General features: G+C 63.1%; 1 protein-coding gene across 1 annotated transcript; it reads right to left on the bottom strand.

Moving 5' to 3' along the window:
* Nucleotides 1-63: 63 nt before the first annotated feature.
* On the bottom strand, nucleotides 64-26,041 carry LOC131589792 (glutamate receptor ionotropic, NMDA 2D-like). The gene is given in 18 exon segments (XM_058859570.1): nucleotides 64-97; nucleotides 746-830; nucleotides 2,423-2,600; nucleotides 2,853-2,924; nucleotides 3,904-3,999; nucleotides 4,001-4,072; nucleotides 4,074-4,138; nucleotides 4,942-5,129; nucleotides 7,722-7,882; nucleotides 9,168-9,397; nucleotides 11,123-11,248; nucleotides 13,900-14,053; nucleotides 14,753-14,909; nucleotides 15,770-15,981; nucleotides 18,116-18,230; nucleotides 20,343-20,935; nucleotides 22,138-22,565; nucleotides 25,983-26,041. Coding segments are annotated over 17 exon segments (2,946 nt in total). The 5' UTR covers nucleotides 22,546-22,565; nucleotides 25,983-26,041.
* Nucleotides 26,042-26,532: the final 491 nt, after the last annotated feature.

Genomic DNA, 26,532 nt, shown 5'->3' with positions numbered 1-26,532 from the left:
TACTTTGGGGACAAAACGTGTCCAGGTGTCACCGTCCTCATCCCGGTCCCCGCCGGTGTCACCTCAGGTGCCACCAGAGCCGTCCTCGGCCTCGCCGCTGTCACAGGGACGGCGTCAGCGCTGTCCTCGATGTCACCTGCTGCCACACGGGCCTGGCCTTGTCACCACCGGTGCCACCTGTCCATGTCCTCTTCAGTGCCACCTGTCCTTGTCCTCTTCAGTGCCACCGGTGCCACCAGTCCTTGTCCTCTCCAGTGCCACCAGTGCCACCTGTCCTTGTCCTCTCCAGTGCCACCAGTGCCACCAGTGCCACCTGTCCTTGTCCTCTCCAGTGCCACCAGTGCCACCAGTGCCACCTGTCCTTGTCCTCTCCAGTGCCACCAGTGCCACCTGTCCATGTCCTCTCCAGTGCCACCAATGCCACCTGTCCTTGTCCTCTCCAGTGCCACCTGTCCTTGTCCTCTCCAGTGCCACCTGTCCTTGTCTTCTCCAGTGCCACCTGTCCTTGTCCTCTCCAGTGCCACCAGTGCCACCTGTCCATGTCCTCTCCAGTGCCACCTGTCCTTGTCTTCTCCAGTGCCACCAGTGCCACCTGTCCTTGTCCTCTCCAGTGCCACCTGTCCTTGTCCTTGCTGTGCCACCAGTGCCACCTGTCCTTGTCCTCTCCAGTGCCACCTGTCCTTGTCCTTGCTGTGTCACCTCCAGTGCCACCAGTGCCACCTGTCCTTGTCCTCTCCAGTGCCACCTGTCCTTGTCCTCGCTGTCCTGGCCCCAGGTGACATCCTCCTCCTCCTCTTCCTCCTCCTCCTCCTCCTCCTCTCCGGTGTCACCTCACGGGCCACAGGGACCCCTCCGTGTCCTTGTCCCTGTTGTCACAGCCGGTGCCACCCCCTGGCCTTGTCCTCTCTGCCGTCACCACGGGGCCACCGGGAGCTGTCCCTGCGTGTCCCCAGGGGTGTCCATGGGGGTGTCCAGGTGTCCCCAGAGGTGTCCGGGAACGTCCCAGGGGTGTCCCCAGGTGTCCGGGGATGTCCCCAAATGTCCCCAGGGGTGTCCCCAGGTGTCCCTGGGGGTGTCTGGATGTCCCCAGATCTCCAGAGATGTCCCCAGGTGTCCCCAGGGTGTCCCCAGGTGTTCCCAGGTGTTTCCAGGGGTGTCCCCAGGATGTCCCCAGGTGTCCCCAGGTGTTTCCAGGGGTGTCCCCAGGTATCCGGGGTTGTCCCCAGGTGTCCCCAGGTGTTTCCAGGGATGTCCCCAGGTGTCTCCAGGGATGTCCCCAGGTGTCCCCAGGTGTCCCCAGGATGTCCCCAGGTGTCCCAGGGGTGTTCCCAGGTGTTTCCAGGGATGTCCCCAGGTGTCCCAGGGGTGTCCCCGGGATGTCCCCAGGTGTCCCCGGGGGTGTCCCCGTGTCCCCCTCCCCCCCCGGTCATACCTCTGACTCCAGGCTGGAGAAGTGGGCGGAGCCTCTCCTGGCCCCCAGCGGCTCCGCCCCCCCGCGCCCCCCCCCGCAGCTGTGGTGTGGGGGCGGGGGAGGGGAGGGGGGCTCCGGGTGGGGGTGGGGGTGTCCCCAAAACCCCCCCCAGAGCCCCCCACCCCCCCAGGCCCCTCCCCCCCCCGCCCCTCCCCCCCAGGCGCTCAGGTCCTCCAGGCTGCGCGAGGCCGGGGGGGGGCGGCGCGCGCAGGGGGGGCCGTGCCGGCGGTGGGGGAGGGGCGCCCCCCAAAACCCTCCCCCCTCCCCCCACCCAGGGACCCCCCCAATAGCCCGGGGTGGGGGGGGGTCCCCATCGAGCCCCTCCCCCCCCCGGAGGGTCCCCCCAGTCCCGGAGCCGCTCGGCCGAGCAGCTGCGGCAGCGGGGGGGGAGGGGCGGCAGCAGCGGGGGGAGGGGCGCGTAGTGGTGGGGGAGGGGCGGCGGCGGCGGAGGGGGGGGGGGACCCCCCCAAAAACTCCAGGCTGCCCCAGGCCGCCCCTCCCCCACCGGGGTAGCCCCCCCAGGGCCCCCCCAATTTCTCGGCCGACCAGCAGCGCCCCGGGGGGGGGAGGGGCCCCCGCTCGCGGCCCGGGACGGTGCAGAAATGGGGGGGGAGGGGCTGGCACCAGCACGGGGGGGGCCCCGCGGAGGAGGGGGGGGGAGGGGGAGGGGGAGGGGGGGAGAGCAGGGGGGGGGTCCGGGGGGGAGGGGGCGAGGCGGCGGAGGGTGGGGGAGGGGCGGGGTCGCAGCTCTCCGAGTCCGAGTCGGAGCCGTCGGGGTAGAGCGAGGGGGGGGGAGGGGCGTGGTGGGGGTGGTGGGGGGGGTGGGGGTGGTGGGGGAGGGGCGCGAAGTGACCCCGGCAGAGGTGCGGGGGGGGGGCGGGGGCGGGGGGTGGGGCCGCAGCAGGGGCTGAGTTTCGGGGTCCCCACCCCCACCCCCACCCCCTCCCCCACCCATCCCGCGGGGGGGGCGGCGGGGGGGGGGTCGCTCGCGGGGTGGGGGAGGGGCGGGGGGGCTGCGCTCGTCCTCGAAGGCCAAACGCGCGTAGGCGAAGGGGGGCTCGGGGGGACCCCCCGGGGGCTCGAAGGGGCCGCGGGGGGAGGGGCGGCGCGGCCAGGGGGGGGTGAAGGGCTCCGGGGGGGGGAGGGGCGGGAAGCGGGCGGGGGGGGGTGCGGGGGGGAGGGGAGCGGGGGCAGGGACCCCCCCCCCCCCCGGGCCAGCCCCTGCGGCTCGATGGGGCCGTAGAAGCGGTGGAAGGAGTCGGGGGGGGCCCCGGCGGGGGGGAGGGGGGGTCCGGGGGGGGCGGCAGCGCTCGGGGGGGGGGCGGCGGTCGCGGGGGGGGGTGGGGGTGGGGAGGGCGGGGGGGGTGGGGGGGAGGGGAGCGCAGGGGGGGGCGCGGAGCGGGTGGGGGGCGGGGGGAGGGGGCTCCTCGGCGCTGCAGCAGCTGTACATGCCCTGGGGGGAGGGGACATTGGGGACATTGGGGGGGGGGGGGGCGGGGTGTGCCCACCCTGTCCCCAAATGTCCCCAAATGTCCCCAAATGTTCCTGTGCCCTTCTGTGCCCCCAATGCCCCTTTGACCCCCAATGTCCCCAAATGTCCCCAAATGTCTCCCAGTGCCTCCATATTGCCCAATGTCCCCAATGTCCCCCCAACGTCCCCATGTCCCCAAAGCCCTCAATGACCCCATTGCCCCCAATGTCGCCGTGTCCCAAATCCCCCCAATGTCCCCAATGTCCCCACAGTGTCCCCAATATCCCCAATGTCCCCAATGTCCCAATCCCCCCAATGTCCCCAACATTTCCCGCTGTCCCCACAGTGTCCCCAGTCCTCCCAATCCCCCAATGTCCCCCTCATGTCCCCCATGTCCCCTGCAGTGTCCCCGCAGTGTCCCCAATGTCCCCCCAATGTCCCCAATGTCCCCCCAATGTCCCCGCAGTGTCCCCAATGTCCCCCACAGTGTCCCCAATGTCCCCCACAGTGTCCCAAATCCCCCCCAATGTCCCCCCAGTCCCCCAATATCCCCCCAGTGTCCCCCCAATGTCCCCAATCCCCCCAATGTCCCCAATGTCCCTGTGATGTCCCCAATGTCCCCAATGTCCCCACTGTCCCCAATGTCCCCAATGTCCCCAATCCCCCCAATGTCCCCAATCCCCCCAATGTCCCCAAGGTCCCCAATGTCCCCAGTGTCCCCCACAGTGTCCCCAATGTCCCAAATCCCCCCAGTGTCCCCAATGTCCCCAATGTCCCCAATCCCCCCCAATGTCCCCAATCCCCCCAATGTCCCCAATCCCCCCAATGTCCCCCCACTGTCCCCAATGTCCCCCCAATGTCCCCAATGTCCCCAATGTCCCCAATGTCCCCAATCCCCCAATGTCCCCCCAATCCCCCCCAGTGTCCCCATGTCCCCAGTGTCCCCGCAGTGTCCCCGTACCCTGCTGATGGCCAGCAGGCAGCGCAGCCGCCCGGGCGTGCCCAGGTGCCTCAGTTTCCAGTGCACCAGGTGCTCCCAGGCGAACACCAGCAGGTAGGCTCAGCCCCATGGCCACCAGCAGCATGTAGAACACCCCGGCCATGTTGTCGATGTCCAGCTTGCTGCTCATCCACCTCCAGCTTCTCCTGGTGGCAGATCCCCGACAGCCACAGCCGCTCCAGCATCTCGATCTCGTCTGGGCAGGGTGGGACACCAGCTCAGGGGGGCTGGGGGGGCACTGGAGGGGCTGAGGGGTCGTTTTGAGGTGTTCAATGGTCACTTTGGGGGGGTGGAGGTCATCTTGGGGCCTTGAAGGTTATCTGGAGGGGTTGAGGGGTCGTTTTGAGGTGTTAAATGGTCATTTTGGGGGGCTGGGGGGCACTGGAGGGCTGGGAGGCGTTTTGAGGTGTTCAATGGTCACTTTGGGGGGCTGGGTCATCTGAGGGCTTTGGGGGATATCTGGAGAGGCTGAGGGGTCGTTTGAGGTGTTAAATGGTCGTTTTTTGGGGGCTGGGGGGCACTGGAGGGGTTGGGGTCATTTTGAGGAGCTAAATTGTCATTTTGGGGGGCTGGGGGGTCATCTCGAGGGCTTTGGGGTCATCTGGAGAGGCTGAGGGTCATTTTCAGGTGTTAAATGGTCATTTTGGGGGGCTGGGGGGCACTGGAGGGGTTGAGGGGTCATTTCAGGTGTTAAATGGTCATTTGGGGGGTTTGGGATCATCTTGGGGGCCTTGAAGGTCGTCTGGAGAGGTTGAGGGTCGTTTTAAGGTGTTAAATTGATGAATTTTGGGGTGTTTGGGATCATTTCAGGGGCTTAGGGGGATAACTGGAGAGGTTGAGAGGTCATTTTAAGGTTGCTAGAGGGTGATTTTGGGAGGCTGGGGATAAGCTCAGGGTGTTGAAACCTCCCAAAGATCCCCAAAACCCCTCTAGGACCTCCCCAAACCCCAAAATCCCCCCCAAATCCCCCCAAAACCCCCCCAAACCCCCCCAAATCACCGTCCCCCAGCAGCTGCAGCAGGGCCAGGTCCACGGGGCGTTTCCAGCGGGATCCCCTCTGCAGGGCGATGCCGTAGCCGGTGGAGGCGAAGACCTTTCCGGAGCCGATGGTGACGAGCTTGCAGCCCTCCTCCTTGCGGGCCATGTAGTTCAGCACGGCCGCGTCGTAGATGAAGGCGTCCAACTTCCTGCGGGACACGCCCACCCACTCAGACTCATAAACCCCGCCCACGGGGCATAGACCCGCCCACAAGGCATAAACCCCGCCCACAGGATATAAACCCCGCCCATGGGCATAAACCCCGCCCACAGGGCATAAACCCCGCCCACAGGATATAAACCCCGCCCACAGGGCATAAACCCTGCCCACAGGGCATAAACCCCGCCCACAGGATATAAACCCCGCCCATGGGGCATAAACCCCGCCCACGGGGCATAAACCCCGCCCATGGGGCATAAACCCCGCCCATGGGGCATAAACCCCACCCACGGGGCATAAACCCCACCCACGGGGAATAAACCCTGCCCATGGGGAATAAACCACGCCCATGGGGCATAAACCCCACCCACGGGGCATAAACCCCGCCCATGGGGCATAAACCCCACCCATGGGGAATAAACCCCGCCCATGGGGTATAGACCCTGCCCACGGGGCATAAACCCCGCCCACGGGGCATAAACCCCGCCCATGGGGCATAAACCCTGCCCATGGGCATAAACCCCGCCCATGGGGCATAAACCCCGCCCATGGGGCATAAACCACGCCCACGGGGCATAAACCCCGCCCACAGGGTATAGACCCTGCCCACGGGGCATAAACCCCGCCCACGGGGCATAAACCCCACCTACAGAGTCACCTGTGTGATAAACCCCGCCCACGGGACACAAACCCCACCCATGGGGCATAAACCCCGCCCACGGGGCATAAACTCCGCCCATGGGGCCTAAACCCCGCCCATGGGGCATAAACCCCACCCACGGGAATAAACCCCGCCCACAGGCATAAATCCCGCCCACAGGGCATAAACCCCACCCATGGGGCATAAACCCCACCCACAGCACCTAAACCCCGCCCACAGGGCATAAACCCCACCTACAGAGTCACCTGTGTGATAAACCCCACCCACAGGGCATAAACCCCTCCCACAAGGCCTGAACTCAACCTACAGGCTCACCTGTGTGCTAAGCCCCGCCCACAGGCCCGAAACCCCACCCACAGGGCCTAAACCCCGCCCACAGGATCGGAATTAATTCATCTCCTAAGCCCCGCCCATTGTGTATAAACCACGCCTGTCAGTCACAGGCCACGCCCTCACTAAGCCCCGCCCATTGTGTATAAACCACACCTATCACAGGCCACGCCCTCACTAAGCCCCGCCCATTGTGTATAAACCACACCTATCACAGGCCACGCCCTCACTAAGCCCCGCCCATTGTGCATAAACCACGCCTATCACAGGCCACGCCCTCACTAAGCCCCGCCCATTGTGCATAAACCACGCTTGTCAGTCACAGGCCACGCCCTCACTAAGCCCCGCCCATTGTGTATAAACCACGCCTATCACAGGCCAAGCCCTCACTAAGCCCCGCCCATTGTGCATAAACCACGCCTATCAGTCACAGGCCACGACCTCACTAAGCCCCGCCCATTGTGTATAAACTACGCCTATCACAGGCCACGCCCTCACTAAGCCCCGCCCATTGTGTATAAACCACGCCTATCACAGGCCACGCCCTCACTAAGCCCCGCCCATTGTGTATAAACCACACCTATCACAGACCACGCCCTCACTAAGCCCCGCCCACAACTCCACCCAGAGGCATGATATCACATCTAAGCCCCGCCCACTATGCACAAGCCCCGCCCACCGCTCCTCACCTTTGTGCCAAGCCCCACCCACACCCCTGAAGCCACACCCTCATCATCAAATATTCACTAAGCCCCGCCCACTTCCCCCATATGCATCAAGGCCACGCCTACTTAAGCTCCTCCCACCGTTAAGCCACGCCCACAAAACCTACCAGGCCCCGCCCCTCCCAAACCACGCCCATGGCCACGCCCCCAACCCCATTTCCCCAACCCCATTTTCCCCCAGTTTTTTCCTGTTTTTTTCCTGTTTTCCCCCGTTTTTCCCCCGTACCCGGTTTTGAGGTGCTGCAGCGTGTTTTTTTCCCATTTTTTCCCATTTTTTCCCATTTTCCCCCCGTTTCTCCCCGTTTTCCCCCCGTACCCGGTTTTGAGGTGCTGCAGTGTGGTTTTTTCCCGTTTTTTTCCATTTTTTTCCCGTTTTTTTCCCGTTTTTTCCCATTTTCCCCCCGTTCTTCCCCCGTTTTCCCCCCGTACCCGGTTTTGAGGTGCTGCAGCGCGGTTTTTTCCCGTTTTTTCCCGTTTTTTTCCTGTTTTTTCCCATTTTTTCCCATTTTCCCCCCGTTTCTCCCCGTTTTTTTCCCCCGTACCCGGTTTTGAGGTGCTGCAGCGTGTTTTTTTCCCGTTTTTTCCCATTTTCCCCCCGTTTTTTCCCATTTTTTCCCGTTTTCCCCCCGTTTCTCCCCGTTTTTCCCCCGTACCCGGTTTTGAGGTGCTGCAACGCAGTTTTTTCCCATTTTTTCCCATTTTCCCCCCATTTTTTCCCATTTTCCCCCCGTTTCTCCCCGTTTTTCCCCCGTACCCGGTTTTGAGGTGCTGCAGCGCGGTTTTTTCCCGTTTTTTCCCGTTTTTTTCCCATTTTTTCCCATTTTTTCCCGTTTTCCCCCCATTTTCCCCCATTTCTCCCCCGTACCCGGTTTTGAGGTGCTGCAGCGCGTCCTCCACGCCGCGCTGGTTGTATCTCACCATGTAGCTGTGCATGGCCGGGTAATTGCTGCGGATGTTCTTCTCCGTGCTGCCGTTGGGCACCGTGCCGAACTTGAGCGGGGGGTACTGCTCCTGGGGCCGCTGGAACTGCGCCCCGAAAACCCCCAAAAACGCATCAGCAACCCCAAAAACCCCAAAAAACCACCTCAGCAACCCCAAAAACCACCTCAGCAACCCCAAAAACCCCGAAAAACCACCTCAGCAACCCCAAAAACCCTGAAAAACACCTCAGCAACCCCAAAAACCACCTCAGTAGCCCCGAAAAACACCTCAGCAACCCCAAAAACACCAAAAAACACCTCAGCAACCCCAAAAACACCAAAAAACACCTCAGTAACCCCAAAAACACCAAAAAACACCTCAGTAACCCCAAAAATCCCCAAAAAACACCTCAGTAACCCCAAAAACCACCTCAGTAACCCCAAAAACCACCTCAGCAACCCCAAAAATAGCAAAAAACACCTGAAAAACCCCAAAAAATGCCTCAGCAACCCCCAAAACACCAATAAACGCCCCAGAAACCCCAAAAACCCCGAAAAACGCATCAGCAACGCTTGGTGTCCCCCCGGTGTCCCCCCGGTGTCCCCTTGGTGTCCCCTGATGTCCCCCCAATGTCCCCCCAGTGTCCCCCTGGTATCCCCACACCGTCCCCCCGATGTCCCTGCGGTGTCCCCCCAATGTCCTCCCGGTGTCCCCCCGATGTCCCCATGGTTTCCCCCATTTTTCCCCCCAGTGTCCCCCAATGTCCCCCCGATGTCCCTGCAGTGTCCCCCCATTGTCCCCCTATGTCCCTGCGGTGTCCCCCAATGTCCTCCCATCGTCCCCCATTATCCCCCCATTGTCCTCCCAATGTCCCCCCATTGTCCCCCTGGTGTCCCCCCATTGTCCCCCGATGTCCCCATGGTGTCCCCCCAATGTCCCCCCATTGTCCCCCGATGTCCCCCCGGTGTCCCCCTGATGTCCCCCCATTGTCCCCCTGATGTCCCCTGATGTCCCCCCACTGTCCCCCGATGTCCCTGCGGTGTCCCCCCAATGTCCCCCCACTGTCCCCCCGATGTCCCTGTGGTGTCCCCCATTGTCCCCCCACTGTCCCCCCACTGTCCCCCACTGTCCCCGTGGTGTCCCCCCATTGTCCCCCCACTGTCCCCCGATGTCCCCCCATTGTCCCGCATTGTCCCCACTGATGTCCCCCCATTGTCCCCCGATGTCCCCACAGTGTCCCCCAATGTCCCCCCAATGTCCCCCCATTGTCCCCCTGATGTCCCCCACTGTCCCCCGATGTCCCTGTGGTGTCCCCTGATGTCCCCCCATTGTCCCCCCGATGTCCCCCTGATGTCCCCCATTGTCCCCTGCGGTGTCCCCGCGGTGTCACCTTGCGGTCGCTGAGGCCGGACACGGTGTCCACGTACTCCTCCTGGATCATGAACGCGGCCAGGTTGGCGGTGTAGCTGGCGAGGAAGATGACGGCGAAGAAGGCCCAGACCAGCACCATGATCTTGCTGGTGGTGCCCTTGGGGTTCTCCACCGGCACCGAGTTGTTGAACACCAGCGCCCACAGCAGCCAGATGGACTTGCCGATGGTGAAGGTGGAGCCACCCGCGCCTGGGGACACCAAGGGGACAGCTGGGGACACCTGGGGACACCTGGGGACACCTGGGGACACCTGGGGACATCTGGGGACACACCTGGGGACAGCTGGGGACACCAATGGCCAGATGGACTTGCCAATGGTGAAGGTGGTGCCCCCCGCGCCTGGGGACACCAAGGGGACAGCTGGGGACAGCTGGGGACAGCTGGGGACACCCAGGGACAGCTGGGGACACCTGGGGACAGCTGGGGACACAGCTGGGGACACCAATGGCCAGATGGACTTGCTGATGGTGAAGGTGGAGCCCCCTGCGCCTGGGGACACCAAGGGGACAGCTGGGGACACCTGGGGACAGCTGGGGTCACCTGGGGACAGCTGGGGACAGCTGGGGACACACCTGGGGACAGCTGGGGACAGCTGGGGACACACCTGGGGACAGCTGGGGACAGCTGGGGACAGCTGGGGACACACCTGGGGACAGCTGGGGACAGCTGGGGACACACCTGGGGACAGCTGGGGACACCTGGGGACACCTGGGGACACCTGGGGACAGCTGGGGACAGCTGGGGACACCCGGGGACAGGGGACACCCAGGGACAGGGGACACCAATGGCCAGGTGGATTTGCCAATGGTGAAGGTGGAGCCCCCCGTGCCTGGGGACACCAAGGGGGGACAGGAGGGGACAGGAGGGTGACAGGGATGACAGGGGATGACAGGAGGGTGACAGGAAGGGACAGGAAGGGATGGGGGGACAGGAGGTGACAGAGGATGACAGGGGGTGACAGGGGTGACAGGGGGTGACAGGGGATGACACAGGGGTGACAGGGGTGACAGGGGGTGACAGGGGATGACAGGAGGGTGACAGAGGTGACAGGAGGGTGACAGAGGTGACAGGAGGGTGACAGGGGATGACACAGGGGTGACAGGGGTGACAGGGGGTGACAGGGGATGACAGGAGGGTGACAGAGGTGACAGGAGGGTGACAGGGGTGACAGGAGGGTGACAGGAGGGTGACAGGAGGTGACAGGAGGGTGACAGAGGATGACAGGAAGGTGACAGGGGATGACAGGAGGGTGACAGGGGTGATAGGAGGGTGACAGGGGTGAAAGGGGTGACAGAGGTGACAGGGGGTGACAGAGGTGGCAGGAGGGTGACGGGGTGACAGGGGATGACAGGAGGGTCACAGGGGGTGACAGAGGTAACAGGGGTGACAGAGGTGACAGGGGGTGACAGGAGGGTGACAGGGGGTGATAGGGGTGACAGGGGATGACAGGAGGGTGACAGGGGGTGACAGGGGATGACAGGAGGGTGACAGGGGGTGACAGGGGATGACAGGGGTGACAGAGGTGACAGGGGATGACAGGAGGGTGACAGGGGATGACAGGAGGGTGACAGGAGGGTGACAGGGGTGACAGGAGATGGGGGATGACAGGAGGGTGACAGGGGTGACAGGGGTGACAGGAGGGTGACAGGGGTGACAAAGGTGACAGGGGTGACAGGGGGTGACAGGAGGATGACAGGAGGGTGACAGAGGTGCCAGGGGTAACAGGAGGGTGACAGGAGTGTGACAGGGGTGACAGGGGGTGACAGGGGATGAAAGGAGAGTGACAGGGGATGACAGGGGTGACGGGAGGTGACAGGAGTGACAGGGGTGACAGGGGGTGACAGGAGGGGACAGGAGGGTGACAGGGGTGACAGGAGGGGACACTAGGGGACAGAGGTGCCAGGGGTGACTCACGCTGGCCACTGGCCAGGCTCCGGTTGTAGCCCACGGGGCTGAAGTACTCGAAGATGAAGACGGTGACGGCCACCACGGTGAGACACATGACGAACATCATCACCCACACGGCCGGGCTGTAGGGCTCTGCGGGGACACAGGGACATCAGGGGACACGGGGACATGAGGGGACATGGGGGGACATGGGGACACGGGGCTCTGCGGGGACACCGGCACGTCAGGGGACACGGGGGGACACGGGGGGACACGGGGGGACACAGGGACATGAGGGGACACGGGGACATGAGGGGACACAGGGGGACAGGGGGGGACACGGGGGGACACGGGGGGACACGGGGACACAGGGCTCTGTGGGGACACCGGGACGTCAGGGGACATGGGGACATGGGGACATGAGGTGACACGGGGACGTCAGGGGACATGGGGGGACATGGGGACGTGAGGGGACACGGGGGGACACGGGGACACAGGGACACAGGACTCTGCGGGGACACCAGGACGTCAGGGGACACGGGGACATGAGGGGACACAGGGCTCTGCGGGGACACTGGGACGTCAGGGGACACGGGGACACGGGGACGTGAGGGGACACCGGGACACAGGGGGACACGGGGACACAAGGGGACACCAGGACATGGGGGAACATGAAGGGACATGTGGGACACGGGGGACATTAGGGGACATGGGGGGACACAGGGGACATGAGGGGACACCAGGACATGGGGGAACATGAAGGGACATGTGGGGACACAGGGGGACATTAGGGGACATGGGGGGACACAGGGGGACATGGGGGGCAGAAAGGCTCTTTGGGCAGGGGGGGGACATTGGGATTTGTGTGATCCCAGTTGGGATTTGGGGTTCCCAGTTGGGATTTGGGGGTTCCCAGTTGGGATTTGGGGGTCCCAGTTGGGATTTGGGGGGTCCCAGTTGGGATTTGGGGTTCCCAGTTGGGATTTGGGGGTCCCAGTTGGGATTTGGGGGGTCCCAGTTGGGATTTGGATGATCCCAGTTGGGATTTGGGGGGTCCCAGTTGGGATTTGGGTGATCCCAGTTGGGATTTGGGGGATCCCAGTTGGGATTTGGGGGTCCCAGTTGGGATCTGGGGGGTCCCAGTTGGGATTTGGGGTTCCCAGTTGGGATTTGGGGGTCCCAGTTGGGATTTGGGGGTTCCCAGTTGGGATTTGGATGATCCCAGTTGGGATTTGGGGGGTCCCAGTTGGGATTTGGGTGATCCCAGTTGGGATTTGGGGGTCCCAGTTGGGATTTGGGGGTTCCCAGTTGGGATTTGGGGTTCCCAGTTGGGATTTGGGGGTTCTCAGTTGGGATTTGGGGTTCCCAGTTGGGTTTTGGGGGATCCCAGTTGGGATTTGGGTGATCCCAGTTGGGATTTGGGGGGGTCCCAGTTGGGATTTGGGGGATCCCAGTTGGGATTTGGGGGTTCCCAGTTGGGATTTGGGGTTCTCAGTTGGGATTTGGGGGTTCCCAGTTGGGATTTGGGGGTTCTCAGTTGGGTTTTGATGGTTTTTGGGGGATCCCAGGGGGTCCCGGTTGGGATTTGATGGTTATTGGGTGATCCCAGTTGGGATTTTGGGATTTTTGGGGTTCCCAGTTGTGATTTTAGGGTTTTTGGGTGATCCCAGTTGGATTTTTGGGGTTCCCAGTTGGGTTTGTGATGGTTTTTGGGGTTTTTGGGGTTTTTGGGGATTTTGGGGTACCCAGGAACGCCGAGGGTGACACGGTGCCGTTGCTGCGGGACACCATGACGCTGATGCCGGTTGGGATTGGATGATCCCAGTTGGGACTGGGTGATCCCAGTTGGGTTTTTGGGGCTCCCAGTTGGGATTTTGGGGTTTTTGGGGTTCCCAGTTGTGATTTTGGGGATTTTGGGGTTTTTGGGGATTTTGGGGTACCCAGGAAGGCGGAGGGTGACACGGTGCCATTGCTGTGGGACACCATGACGCTGATGCCGGTTGGGATTGGATGATCCCAGTTGGGTTTTTGGGGTTCCCAGTTGGGTTTGTGATGGTTTTTGGGGTTCCCAGCTGGGATTTTGGGGTTTTTGGGGATTTTGGGGTACCCAGGAACGCCGACGGTGACACGGTGCCGTTGCTGCGGGACACCATGACGGTGATGCCGGTTGGGATTTGATGGTTTTTGGGTGACCCCAGTTGGGTTTTTGGGGTTACCAGCTGGGATTTTGGGGATTTTGGGATTTTGGGGGTTTTGGGGTACCCAGGAACGCCGACGGTGACACGGTGCCGTTGCTGCGGGACACCATGACGCTGATGCTGGTTGGGACTGGATGATCCCAGTTGGGATTTGGGTGATCCCAGTTGGGTTTTTGGGGTTCCCAGTTGGGTTTGTGATGGTTTTTGGGGTTCCCAGTTGTGATTTTGGGGTTTTTGGGGATTTTGGGGTACCCAGGAAGGTGGAGGGTGACACGGTGCCGTTGCTGCGGGACACCATGACGCTGATGCCGGTTGGGATTGGGTGATCCCAGTTGGGTTTTTGGGGTTCCCAGCTGGGATTTTGGGGTTTTTGGGGTTCCCAGTTGGGTTTGTGATGGTTTTTGGGGTTCCCAGTTGTGATTTTGGGGTTTTTGGGGATTTTGGGGTACCCAGGAAGGCTGAAGGTGACACGGTGCCGTTGCTGCGGGACACCATGACGCTGATGCCGGTTGGGACTGGATGATCCCAGTTGGGATTTGGGTGATCCCAGTTGGGTTTTTGGGGTTCCCAGCTGGGATTTTGGGGTTTTTGGGGATTTTGGGGTACCCAGGAACGCCGACGGTGACACGGTGCCGTTGCTGCGGGACACCATCACGCTGATGCCGGTCTCCACGAAGGGCACGGAGAAGTCGATGATCTCGGAGCGCTCCTCGTTGATGGTCAGGGAGCCGATGGCCATGTCCGCGCGCCGGTAGAACACCTGGGCGGGGCCACGGAACGTTCTGGAGGGTTCCACCTCCCCAGAACGTTCTGGAGGGTTCCACCTCCCCGGGGGGTCCCTCTGATGTGCCCCCACCTCGGGACCGCGCTCGGGGGTCTCTTCCCACCCGCCCCCCATGTCCAGGTGGGGCCCCTGGTGGGTTCTGGGGTGGTTTTGGGGTACAAGGAGCTGTTTTGGGGTACAGGGAGCTGTTTTGGGGTATGGGGAGGTGTTTTGGGGTACAGGAAGGTGTTTTTGGGGTACAGGGAGCTGTTTTTGGGGCACAGGGAGGTGTTTTGGGGTACAGGAAGGTGTTTTTGGGGTACAGGAAGGTGTTTTTGGGGCACGGGGAGGTGTTTTGGGGTATGGGGAGGTGTTTTGGGGCACAGGGAGGTGTTTTGGGGTTCAGGGAGCTGTTTTGGGGTATGGGGAGGTATTTTGGGGCACAGGGAGGTGTTTTGGGGTACAAGGAGCTGTTTTGGGGCACTGGGAGCTGTTTTTGGGGTCCAAAGGGGTATTTTTGGGGTACAGAGGGGTGGTTTTGGGTACAAAGGGGTATTTTTGGGGGCACAAGGAGGTATTTTTGGGGTCCAAAGGGGTATTTTTGGGGTACAGGGAGCTGTTTTTGGGCACAAAGGTGTATTTTTGGGGCACAGAGTGCCACTTTTGGGGTGCAGAGGGGTGTTTTTGGGGTCCCACCTCGCCCACCATGCCGTTCCAGACGCCGTCGATCTTCTTGCCGTGCTTGCCGTTGGTGACCAGGTAGAGGTCGTAGGTGAAGCCCAGGGCCCGCGCCAGGCGCTTCAGGATGTCGATGCAGAAACCCTTGCAGCACTTCTTCTCGAAGGGTGGGGGGCTGCAGGGGACCCCAAGAGTGGTGGGGACACCCCAAGGGTGATGGGGACACCCCAGAGGTGGTGGGGACACCCCAAGAGTGGTGGGGACACCCCAAGGGTGGTGGGGACACCCCCAGGGCCGAAGTGTCACCCTCAGGGTGACAGTGACACCTCCAGGACACAGGTGTGTCCCCCACCTGGGCAGTGCCATCCTCACCTGTCCCAAGTGTCCCCCACCTGAGCAATGGCACCCCCACCTTGGCAGTGTCACCTCCACCTGTCCCAGCTGTCCCCTCACCTGTCCCTCACCTGTCCCAGCTGTCCCCAGGTGTGCTCACCTGTCCCCACCTGTCCCCACCTGTCCCTCACCTGTCCCAGGTGTGCTCACCTGTCCCCAGCTGTCCCTCACCCATCCCAGGTGTGCTCACCTGTCCCCAGCTGTCCCTCACCCATCCCAGGTGTGCTCACCTGTCCCTCACCTGACCTCACCTGTCCCTCACCTGTCCCAGGTGTGCTCACCTGTCCCTCACCTGTCCCAGGTGTGCTCACCTGTCCCCACCTGTCCCCACCTGTCCCCACCTGTCCCAGGTGTGCTCACCTGTCCCTCACCTGTCCCCACCTGTCCCCACCTGTCCCCACCTGTCCCAGGTGTGCTCACCTGTCCCCACCTGTCCCCAGCTGTCCCCACCCATCCCTCACCTGTCCCAGGTGTGCTCACCTGTCCCTCACCTGTCCCTCACCTGTCCCAGGTGTGGTCACCTGTCCCTCACCTGTCCCAGCTGTCCCCAGCTGTCCCTCACCCATCCCAGGTGTGCTCCCCTGTCCCTCACCTGTCCCCAGCTGTCCCCACCTGTCCCTCACCTGTCCCAGGTGTGCTCACCTGGCGGTGCGGTTGAGCTGGCGCCGGCAGGGCACCGAGTCGCGGATGCAGGTGCCGGTGGCGGGGTCGATGTTCTCCACGATGACGAAGGGACGCTCCTCCAGCGTGGCCACCGTCAGGTGCCGCCCGTCCTCCACCGGCTGCAGGAACCGCCCGTAGCGCGACCACACCGGGTACTTGAGCCTCAGCACCTGCTGCTCCCAGCTGCCCACCTGGGGACACGTGGGGGACAGGTGGGGACACGTGGGGACACGTGGGGGACAGGTGGGGACACGTGGGGGACAGGTGGGGACAGGTGGGGACATGTCAGGACATGGTGTCACCATGATGGGATGTCACCACCCATGGTGTGACCACACTGGGTACTTGAGCCTCAGCACCTGCTGCTCCCAGCTGCCCACCTGGGGACACGTGGGGGACAGGTGGGGACACGTGGGGACACGTGGGGGACAGGTGGGGACACGTGGGGGACAGGTGGGGACAGGTGGGGACATGTCAGGACATGGTGTCACCATGATGGGATGTCACCACCCATGGTGTGACCACACTGGGTACTTGAGCCTCAGCACCTGCTGCTCCCAGCTGCCCACCTGGGGACACGTGGGGGACAGGTGGGGACACGTGGGGACACGTGGGGGACAGGTGGGGACACGTGGGGGACAGGTGGGGACAGGTGGGGACATGTCAGGACATGGTGTCACCATGATGGGATGTCACCACCCATGGTGTGACCACACTGGGTACTTGAGCCTCAGCACCTGCTGCTCCCAGCTGCCCACCTGGGGACAGGTGGGGACAGGTGGGGACACGTGGGGACACGTGGGGACAGGTGGGGACACGTGGGGGACAGGTGGGGACAGGTGGGGACATGTCAGGACATGGTGTCACCATGATGGGATGTCACCACCCATGGTGTGACCACACTGGGTACTTGAGCCTCAGCACCTGCTGCTCCCAGCTGCCCACCTGGGGACAGGTGGGGACAGGTGGGGACACGTGGGGACACGTGGGGACAGGTGGGGACACGTGGGGGACAGGTGGGGACAGGTGGGGACATGTCAGGACATGGTGTCACCATGATGGGATGTCACCACCCATGGTGTGACCACACCGGGTACTTGAGCCTCAGCACCTGCTGCTCCCAACTGCCCACCTGGGGACATGTGGGGACACGTGGGGACAGGTGGGGGACATGTGGGGACAGGTGGGGACACGTGGGGACACGTGGGGGACAGGTGGGGACAGGTGGGGACAGGTGGGGACATGATGGGATGTCATGGTGATGGGATGTCACCACCCATGGTGTGACCACACCGGGTACTTGAGCCTCAGCACCTGCTGCTCCCAACTGCCCACCTGGGGACATGTGGGGACACGTGGGGACACATGGGGGACATGTGGGGGACAGGTGGGGACAGGTGGGGACAGGTGGGGACATGTCAGGACATGGTGTCACCATGATGGGATGTCACCACCCATGGTGTGACCACACCGGGTACTTGAGCCTCAGCACCTGCTGCTCCCAACTGCCCACCTGGGGACACGTGGGGGACAGGTGGGGACACGTGGGGACACGTGGGGGACAGGTGGGGACACGTGGGGACACGTGGGGACAGGTGGGGACACGTGGGGACAGGTGGGGACACGTGGGGGACAGGTGGGGACACCTGGAGGACACCTGGGGACACCCAGAGGGTGACAGGCCACGGTGTCACCACGATGTGACATCACTACTGGGGACAAGGACAGGATCACCTTGGCCGAGGTGTCACCCGGCCGTGTCCCCGTCACCGCCCAGGTGTCACCACCACCCCCAGGTGTCGCGTTGCTGTGACAACACAGCGTGAGGAGCAGATGGCAGCCAGCCCCTGGGGACAGGGCGGTGGTGGCACCGGGGATGTCACTGTCCCCTGGTGACACTCACCACCCAGCCCTGGGGACAGCGTGGTGGTGGCACCGGTGACATCGCTGTCCCCTGGGGACACTCACCACCCAGCCCGGGGGACAGGGTGGTGGTGGCACCGGTGACATCGCTGTCCCCTGGGGACACTCACCATCCAGCCCTGGGGACAGCGTGGTGGTGGCACTGGTGACATCGCTGTCCCCTGGGGACAGGGCGGTGGTGGCACCGGTGACATCGCTGTCCCCTGGGGACAGGGCGGTGGTGGCACCGGTGACATCGCTGTCCCCTGGGGACAGGGCGGTGGTGGCACCGGTGACATCACTGTCCCCTGGGGACAGCGCGGTGGTGGCACCGGTGACATCGCTGTCCCCTGGGGACACTCACCACCCAGCCCTGGGGGACAGGACGGTGGTGGCACCGGTGACATCGCTGGGGACACTCACCACCTCCCAGCTGCGCTCCTTGTTGAGGGAGATGACGACCAGCGAGGGGTTCACCAGGTACCCGTCCTCGTTGAAGGAGAAATCCTTCTGTCCCCACGTGATGTTCATGAAGTACCTGCGGGGCACCACACGAGCGTCTGGGGTCACCTCGATGTCCCCAACCCTTCACCGAGTGTCTGGGGTCACCTCAATGTCCCCAACCCTGCCCGAGTGTGTCTGGGGTCACCTCGATGTCCCCAACCCTTCACTGAGTGTCTGGGGTCACCTCAGTGTCCCCAACCCTTCACTGAGTGTCTGGGGTCACCTCAGTGTCCCCAACCCCATCCTGAGAGTGTCTGGGGTCACCTCAGTGTCCCCAACCCCATCCTGAGTGTGTCTGGGGTCACCTCAATGTCCCCAACCCCACCTGAGTGTGTCTGGGGTCATCTCAGTGTCCCCAACCCCATCCTGAGTGTGTCTGGGGTCACCTCGATGTCCCCAACCCTTCACTGAGTGTGTCTGGGGTCACCTCAATGTCCCCAACCCCATCCTGAGTGTGTTTGCGTCACCTCTATGTCCCCAACCCCATCTTGAGTGTGTCTGGGGTCACCTCGATGTCCCCAACCCCGCCCAAGTGTGTTTGGGGTCACCTCAATGTCCCCAACCCTTCACTGAGTGTGTCTGGGGTCACCTCAGTGTCCCCAACCCCATCCTGAGTGTGTCTGGGGTCACCTTGATGTCCCCAACCCCATCCTGAGTGTGTCTGGGGTCACCTCAGTGTCCCCAAACCCATCCTGAGTGTGTTTGGCGTCACCTCAGTGTCCCCAACCCTTCACTGAGTGTTTGGGGTCACCTCAGTGTCCCCAACCCTTCACCGAGTGTGTTTGGGGTCACCTCAATGTCCCCAACCCCATCCTGAGTGTGTTTGGGGTCACCTCAATGTCCCCAACCCCATCCTGAGTGTGTCTGGGGTCACCTCGATGTCCCCAACCCCATCCTGAGTGTGTCTGGGGTCACCTCAGTGTCCCCAACCCCATCCTGAGTGTGTCTGGGGTCACCTCAGTGTCCCCAACCCCATCCTGAGTGTGTCTGGGGTCACCTCAATGTCCCCAACCCCCTCCTGAGTGTGTCTGGGGTCACCTTGATGTCCCCAACCCCATCCTGAGTGTGTCTGGGGTCACCTCAATGTCCCCAACCCCGCCTGAGTGTGTTTGGGGTGACCTTGATGTCCCCAACCCCCTCCTGAGTGTGTTTGGGGTCACCTCAATGTCCCCAACCCTTCACCGAGTGTTTGGGGTCACCTCAATGTCCCCAACCCCATCCTGAGTGTGTCTGGGGTCACCTCAGTGTCCCCAACCCCGCCCGAGTGTGTCTGGGGTCACCTCAATGTCCCCAACCCTTCACTGAGTGTCTGGGGTCACCTCAGTGTCCCCAACCCTGCCCGAGTGTGTCTGGGGTCACCTCAGTGTCCCCAACCCCATCTTGAGTGTGTTTGGGGTCACCTTGATGTCCCCAACCCCGCCCAAGTGTGTTTGGGGTCACCTCAATGTCCCCAACCCACCTGTCCCCAATCCCCACACCCAGAGCCACCTCAGTGTCCCCATGGCACTGTCCCGGTGTCCCCACCCACACCCAGAGCCCCCTGAGTGTCCCCAGCTCACACCCAGAGCCCCCCAAGTGTCCCCACGTCACCTGTCCCTGTCCCCAACTCACACCCAGAGCCCCCCGAGTGTCCCCATGGCCCCTGTCCCCTGTCCCCAATCCCCACCCCCAGAGCCCCCTGAGTGTCCCCACAGCACCTGTCCCTCTGTCCCCAATCCCCACCCCCATTGCCCCTGTCCTGAGTGTCCCCATGTCCCCATGTCCCCTGTCCCCCATTGTCCCCATGTCCCCATGTCCCCTGTCCCCCATTGTCCCCATGTCCCCATGTCCCCTGTCCCCCGTTGTCCCCATGTCCCCATGTCCCCTGTCCCCCGTTGTCCCCGTTGTCCCCATGTCCCCTGTCCCGAGTGTCCCCATGTCCCCTGTCCCCCGTTGTCCCCATGTCCCCATGTCCCCTGTCCCCCGTTGTCCCCATGTCCCCATGTCCCCTGTCCCCCATTGTCCCCATGTCCCCTGTCCCCCGTTGTCCCCATGTCCCCATGTCCCCTGTCCCGAGTGTCCCCATGTCCCCCGTTGTCCCCATGTCCCCATGTCCCCATGTCCCCATGTCCCCCATTGTCCCCTGTCCCCCGCTGTCCCCACCCACCTGTGCAGGTTGTCGTTGATCTGGCTGAGGTTGGGTGCGCGGCAGTCGTTGTTGAACTCGGGGATGAAGCCGTAGTCGCGCAGCAGCGCCTCGGCGCCCTTGGCCACGATGGCCACGCCGTTGCGCACGCGGTGCTGCAGGTCGTCGCGCCAGCCGGCCGACAGCACGGCGAACAGCCCGGCGGGGACGTGCTCGGGCAGCTGCTCGCTGCCCCCCAGGTTGGTGCCCACCACGAACCAGACGTAGCCCGGGCCGGCCAGGCCGGCGTCGCGCGCGGCGCGGAACACGGCCTCGGCCTCCTCGCGCGAGCAGTAGAGCAGCCGGATCTGCGCCGTCACCTCGCGCAGCTGCCGGCGCGTCCGCGCGCCCTCGGGGTCGTCGGTCAGGTTCAGGGTGACCACGCCGCGGTGCTCCCAGCCGATGAAGCTGCTGTCGGTCAGCACCTCCACGTAGTCCACGAAGTCCTCGTAGCCCGGCAGCAGCGTGGTGACCACGGCGAAGGAGGTCCAGTCGTACTCCTCCAGCACCTCGAAGATCACCTGCAGCTGCTGCTCGGTGGAGGAGCCCAGCTGCAGGAAGGTGGAGCCCTTCTCCTGCGGTGGGGGGACAACGGGGAGGGCGTGACGGGGTGGGGACACGGCTTGGGGACAGCTGGGTGACACCGATGGGGACGGCTGGGTGACACGGCTTGGGGACAGCTGGGTGACACCAATGGGGACAGCTGGGTGACACGGCTTGGGGACAGCTGGGTGACACCGATGGGGACGGCTGGGTGACACCGATGGGGAGGGCTGGGTGACACCGATGGGGACAGCTGGGTGACACCGATGGGGACGGCTGGGTGACACCGATGGGGACAGCTGGGTGACACGGCTTGGGGACAGCTGGGTGACACCGATGGGGACAGCTGGGTGACACGGCTTGGGGACAGCTGGGTGACACCAATGGGGACAGCTGGGTGACACGGCTTGGGGACAGCTGGGTGACACGGCTTGGGGACAGCTGGGTGACACGGCTTGGGGACGGCTGGGTGACACCAATGGGGACAGCTGGGTGACACGGCTTGGGGACAGCTGGGTGGCACCGATGGGGACAGGGACACTGGGGGATGGTCAAGGGGGGCTGGGATGGGGGGCTTGGGGACGGTTGGGTTTGGGGACAGTTGGGGTTTGGGGACCATTGGGTGACACCAGACACAGTTGGGGCTTGAGGACAGTTGGGGTTTGGGGACATTCAGGTGGCTCTGGACACGGTTGGGGACATTCAGGTGGCTCTGGACATGCCTGGGGTCGGATTGGGGACATTCAGGTGACTCCAGACAGGGTTGGGGTTGGGTTGGGGACACTGAGGTGGCTCTGGACACAGTTAGGATTGGCTTGGGGACAGCTGGGGACACTTGGGTGACCCTGGACAGGGCTGGGGACATTCAGGTGGCTCCAGACATGGTTGGAGTTGGGTTGGGGACATTCAGGTGGCTCTGGACACAGCTGGGGACACTCAGATGGCTCTGGACATGCCTGGGGTTGGTTTGGGGACATTCAGGTGGCTCTGGACACAGCTGGGGACACTTGGGTGGCCCTAGACAGGGCTGGGGTTGGGTTGGGGACACTGAGGTGGCTCTGGACACAGTTAGGATTGGCTTGGGGACAGCTGGGGACACTTGGGTGGCCCTAGACAGGGCTGGGCTTGCAGACACAGTTGCATCGAGGACCCTCGGTCAGTTCCAGCCCCGTTTGGGGACATTCCCGCGTCCCTAAACGCGCCGGGGCCGGCATTGGGGACACGCGGGCGTCACCTTGGGCGTGAGGACGATGGCGGAGCCGCCGTTGACGCCGATGATGGGCACGGAGGTCTGGGCCGAGATGAAGTCGAGGATCTGCGCCACGGCCTCGGAGCGCGTGTCGTCCTCGAAGACGACGCCGTGGATGCGCAGCGAGGACAGCACGTCGCACAGCCGCACGATCAGGCTGCGCGGGTTGGTGTCGTTCAGCACCACCCCCACCGGGTTCACCTCCAGGGAGAAGTTCTGGAAGGTTCCGGGCGCCAGGCGGGGCCCGGCGGGGCCGTAGGAGGCGCCGCTGAGGATGACGGCCACGTTGAGCGTGCGGCGCGGCGCCGCCGGCGGCTCCAGGAAGGGGCTGGCGCAGGCCAGGGCCAGGGCGAGCAGCATCCTGCCGGCGGGGACGGCCACCGCGGGGATCATCGCGCCAGCGCCGCTGCGCCCTGCGGGGACACGGCGGGGACACGGCGGGGACGCGTCAACGGAGAGCGACGGAGAACACCGGGAAACAGCGGGAACAACCGGGAACAACCAGGAACAACCAGGAACAACCAGGAACCACCAGGAAACACCGGGAACCACCAGTGCCCACCAGTAACAAGCAGTAACCCCCAGGAACCACCAGGAACCACCGGGAACCACCAGGAACCACCAGGAAACATCAGGAACAACCAGGAACCACCAGTAACCACCAGGAAACACCAGTAACCACCAGGAACCTCCAGTAACCACCAGGAACCGCCAGGAAACACCAGGAACCACCGGGAAACAGCGGGAAACACTGGGAAACACCAGGAAACAACCAGGAACCAGCAGTAACCCCCAGGAACCACCAGTAACAAGCAGGAACCACCAGTAACCACCAGTAACCACTGGGAAACACCAGGAACCGCCAGTAACCACCAGTAACCACCAGGAAACACCGGGAACCACCAGGAACTGCCAGGAAACACCAGGAACCACCGGGAAACAGCGGGAAACACTGGGAAACACCAGGAAACAACCAGGAACCACCAGTAACCACCAGGAACCACCAGTAACCACCAGGAACCACCAGGAAACACCAGGAACAACCAGGAACCACCGGGAAACACTGGGAAACACCAGGAAACAACCAGGAAACAACCAGGAAACAACCAGGAACCACCAGTGCCCAGCAGTAACCCCCAGGAACCACCAGTAACAAGCAGGAATCACCAGTAACCACTGGGAACCACCAGTAACCACCAGTAACCACCAGGAACCACCAGGAACCACCGGAAACCACTAGGAACCACCAGTGCCCACCAGTAACCACCAGTAACCACCAGTAATCTCCAGGAACCTCCAGGAACCACCACAAACCTCCAGGAACCACCGGTGCCCACCAGGAACCACCAGGAACCACCAGTGCCCACCAGGAACCACCAGTAACCTTCAGGAACCACCAGGAAACACCACTGCCCACCAGTAACCACCAGTAACCTCCAGTAACCTCCAGTAACCAGCAGGAACCACCAGGAACCACCAGGAACCTCCGGGAACCACCAGTAACCACCAGTAACCTCCAGGAAACACTGCGAAACACCAGTAACCACCAGTAACCTCCAGTAACCAGCAGGAACCACCAGTAACCACCAGGAACCTCCAGGAACAACCAGGAACCACCGGGAACCACTAGGAACCACCAGTGCCCACCAGTAACCACCAGGAACCTCCAGGAACCAGCAGTAACCTCCAGGAACCACCACAAACCTCCAGGAACCACCGGTGCCCACCAGGAACCACCAGGAACCTCCAGTGCCCACCAGTAACCAACAGTAACCTTCAGGAACCACCAGGAAACACCACTGCCCACCAGTAACCACCAGTAACCTCCAGTAACCAGCAGGAACCACCAGGAACCTCCGGGAACCACCAGGAACCACCAGTAACCACCAGGAACCACCAGGAAACACTGCGAAACACCAGTAACCACCAGTAACCTCCAGTAACCACCAGGAACCACCAGTAACCACCAGGAACCACCAGGAACCTCCAGGAACCACCAATAACCACCAGTAACCTTCAGGAACCACCAGGAACCTCCAGGAACCACCAGGAACCACCGGGAACCACCAGAAACCACCAGGAACCACCGGGAGCCACCAGTGCCCACCAGTAACCTCCAGTAACTCCCAGTAACCTCCCAGTACCAGGGGAGGGTCAGGCATGGAGATATTGGTGCCCACCAGTAACCACCAGTAACCGCCCAGCACAGAACCACTACCATCCCCAAAATGGAGGGGACAAACCCCTGTCACTGTCCCCACACCCCTGTCACTGTCCCCAAACCCCCATCAGTGTCCCCAGACCCCTGTCACTGTCCCCAGACCCCTGTCACTGTCCCCAGACCCCTGTCAGTGTCCCCAAACCCTTGTCACTGTCCCCAATCCCCTGTCACTGTCCCCAAACCCCCATCAGTGTCCCCAGACCCCTGTCACTGTCCCCAGTCCCCTGTCACTGTCCCCACACCCCTGTCACTGTCCCCAGACCCCTGTCAGTGTCCCCAGTCCCCTGTCACTGTCCCCAGACCCCTGTCACTGTCCCCACACCCCTGTCACTGTCCCCAAACCCCCATCAGTGTCCCCAGACCCCTGTCACTGTCCCCAGACCCCTGTCACTGTCCCCAGACCCCTGTCAGTGTCCCCAAACCCTTGTCACTGTCCCCAATCCCCTGTCACTGTCCCCAAACCCCCATCAGTGTCCCCAGACCCCTGTCACTGTCCCCAGACCCATCAGTGTCCCCAAACCCCTGTCACTGTCCCCAGACCCATCAGTGTCCCCAGTCCCCTGTCACTGTCCCCAGACCCCTGTCACTGTCCCCACACCCCTGTCACTGTCCCCAAACCCGTCAGTGTCCCCAGACCCATCAGTGTCCCCAAACCCATCACTGTCCCCAAACCCCTGTCACTGTCCCCAAACCCCTGTCACTGTCCCCAGACCTGTCACTGTCCCCAGACCCCTGTCACTGTCCCCAAACCCCTGTCACTGTCCCCAGACCTGTCACTGTCCCCAGACCCCTGTCACTGTCCCCAAACCCCTGTCACTGTCCCCAAACCCCTGTCACTGTCCCCAGACCTGTCACTGTCCCCAAACCCCTGTCACTGTCCCCAGACCCCTGTCACTGTCCCCAAACCCCTGTCACTGTCCCCAGACCCCTGTCACTGTCCCCAAACCCATCACTGTCCCCAGACCCCTGTCACTGTCCCCAGACCCATCACTGTCCCCAGACCCCTGTCACTGTCCCCAAACCCATCACTGTCCCCAGACCCATCAGTGTCCCCAAACCCCTGTCACTGTCCCCAGTCCCCCGTCACTGTCCCCACACCCCTGTCACTGTCCCCAGACCCCTGTCACTGTCCCCAATCCCCTGTCACTGTCCCCAGACCCCTGTCACTGTCCCCAGACCCCTGTCACTGTCCCCAGTCCCCCGTCACTGTCCCCAGTCCCCTGTCAGTGTCCCCAGACCCCTGTCACTGTCCCCAGTCCCCCGTCACTGTCCCCACACCCCTGTCACTGTCCCCAGACCCCTGTCACTGTCCCCAGACCCCTGTCACTGTCCCCAGACCCGTCAGTGTCCCCTGTCCCCACGGCAGCGAGGACAGACTGTCCCTGTCCCCGTGGGGGACACAAACCCCGCTGTCATTGTCCCCACGCCAGCAGGAGACAAAGCTGTGTCACCGTCCCCGTGACAACGGGGTGACAACTCAGTGTCCTCACCTCCCCCCCCACCGTGTCCCCTCCCCCAGCGTGTCCCCCCCTGCTGTCCCCACCCCCTGGTGACACCCCTGGTGTCCCCAACCCCGCCGTGTCCCCTCCGTGTCCCCTCCAGGTCCTACCTGGCCCAAGCTCCGCTCCGGGGGGCTCTGCCTCATCTCGGCTGGGGGGGTTTGGGGACACTGGGGGGGTTGGGGACACTGGGGGAGGTTTGGGGACACTGGGGGGGGTTTGGGGACACTGGGGGGGTTTGGGGACACTGGGGGGGGTTTGGGGACACTGGGGGGGTTGGGGACACTGGGGGGGGTTGGGGACACTGGGGGGGGGTTTGGGGACACTGGGAGGGGTTGGGGACACTGGGGGGGTTTGGGGACACTGGGAGGGGTTGGGGACACTGGGGGGGGGTTGGGGACACTGGGAGGGGTTGGGGACACTGGGAGGGGTTGGGGACACTGGGGGGGGTTGGGGACACTGGGGGGGGGTTGGGGACACTGGGGGGGGGTTGGGGACACTGGGAGGGGTTGGGGACACTGGGGGGGGTTGGGGACACTGGGAGGGGTTGGGGACACTGGGGGGGGTTGGGGACACTGGGGGGGGTTGGGGACACTGGGGGGGTTTGGGGACACTGGGAGGGGTTGGGGACACCGGGGGGGTTTGGGGACACTGCGGGAG

This window comes from Poecile atricapillus, chromosome 30 (assembly GCF_030490865.1).
Source record: "Poecile atricapillus isolate bPoeAtr1 chromosome 30, bPoeAtr1.hap1, whole genome shotgun sequence".
In the NCBI taxonomy this organism is placed as follows: Eukaryota; Metazoa; Chordata; class Aves; order Passeriformes; family Paridae; genus Poecile; species Poecile atricapillus.
Note: the sequence above shows the minus strand (reverse complement) of the source record. Positions and strands in the feature narration are given on the sequence as shown.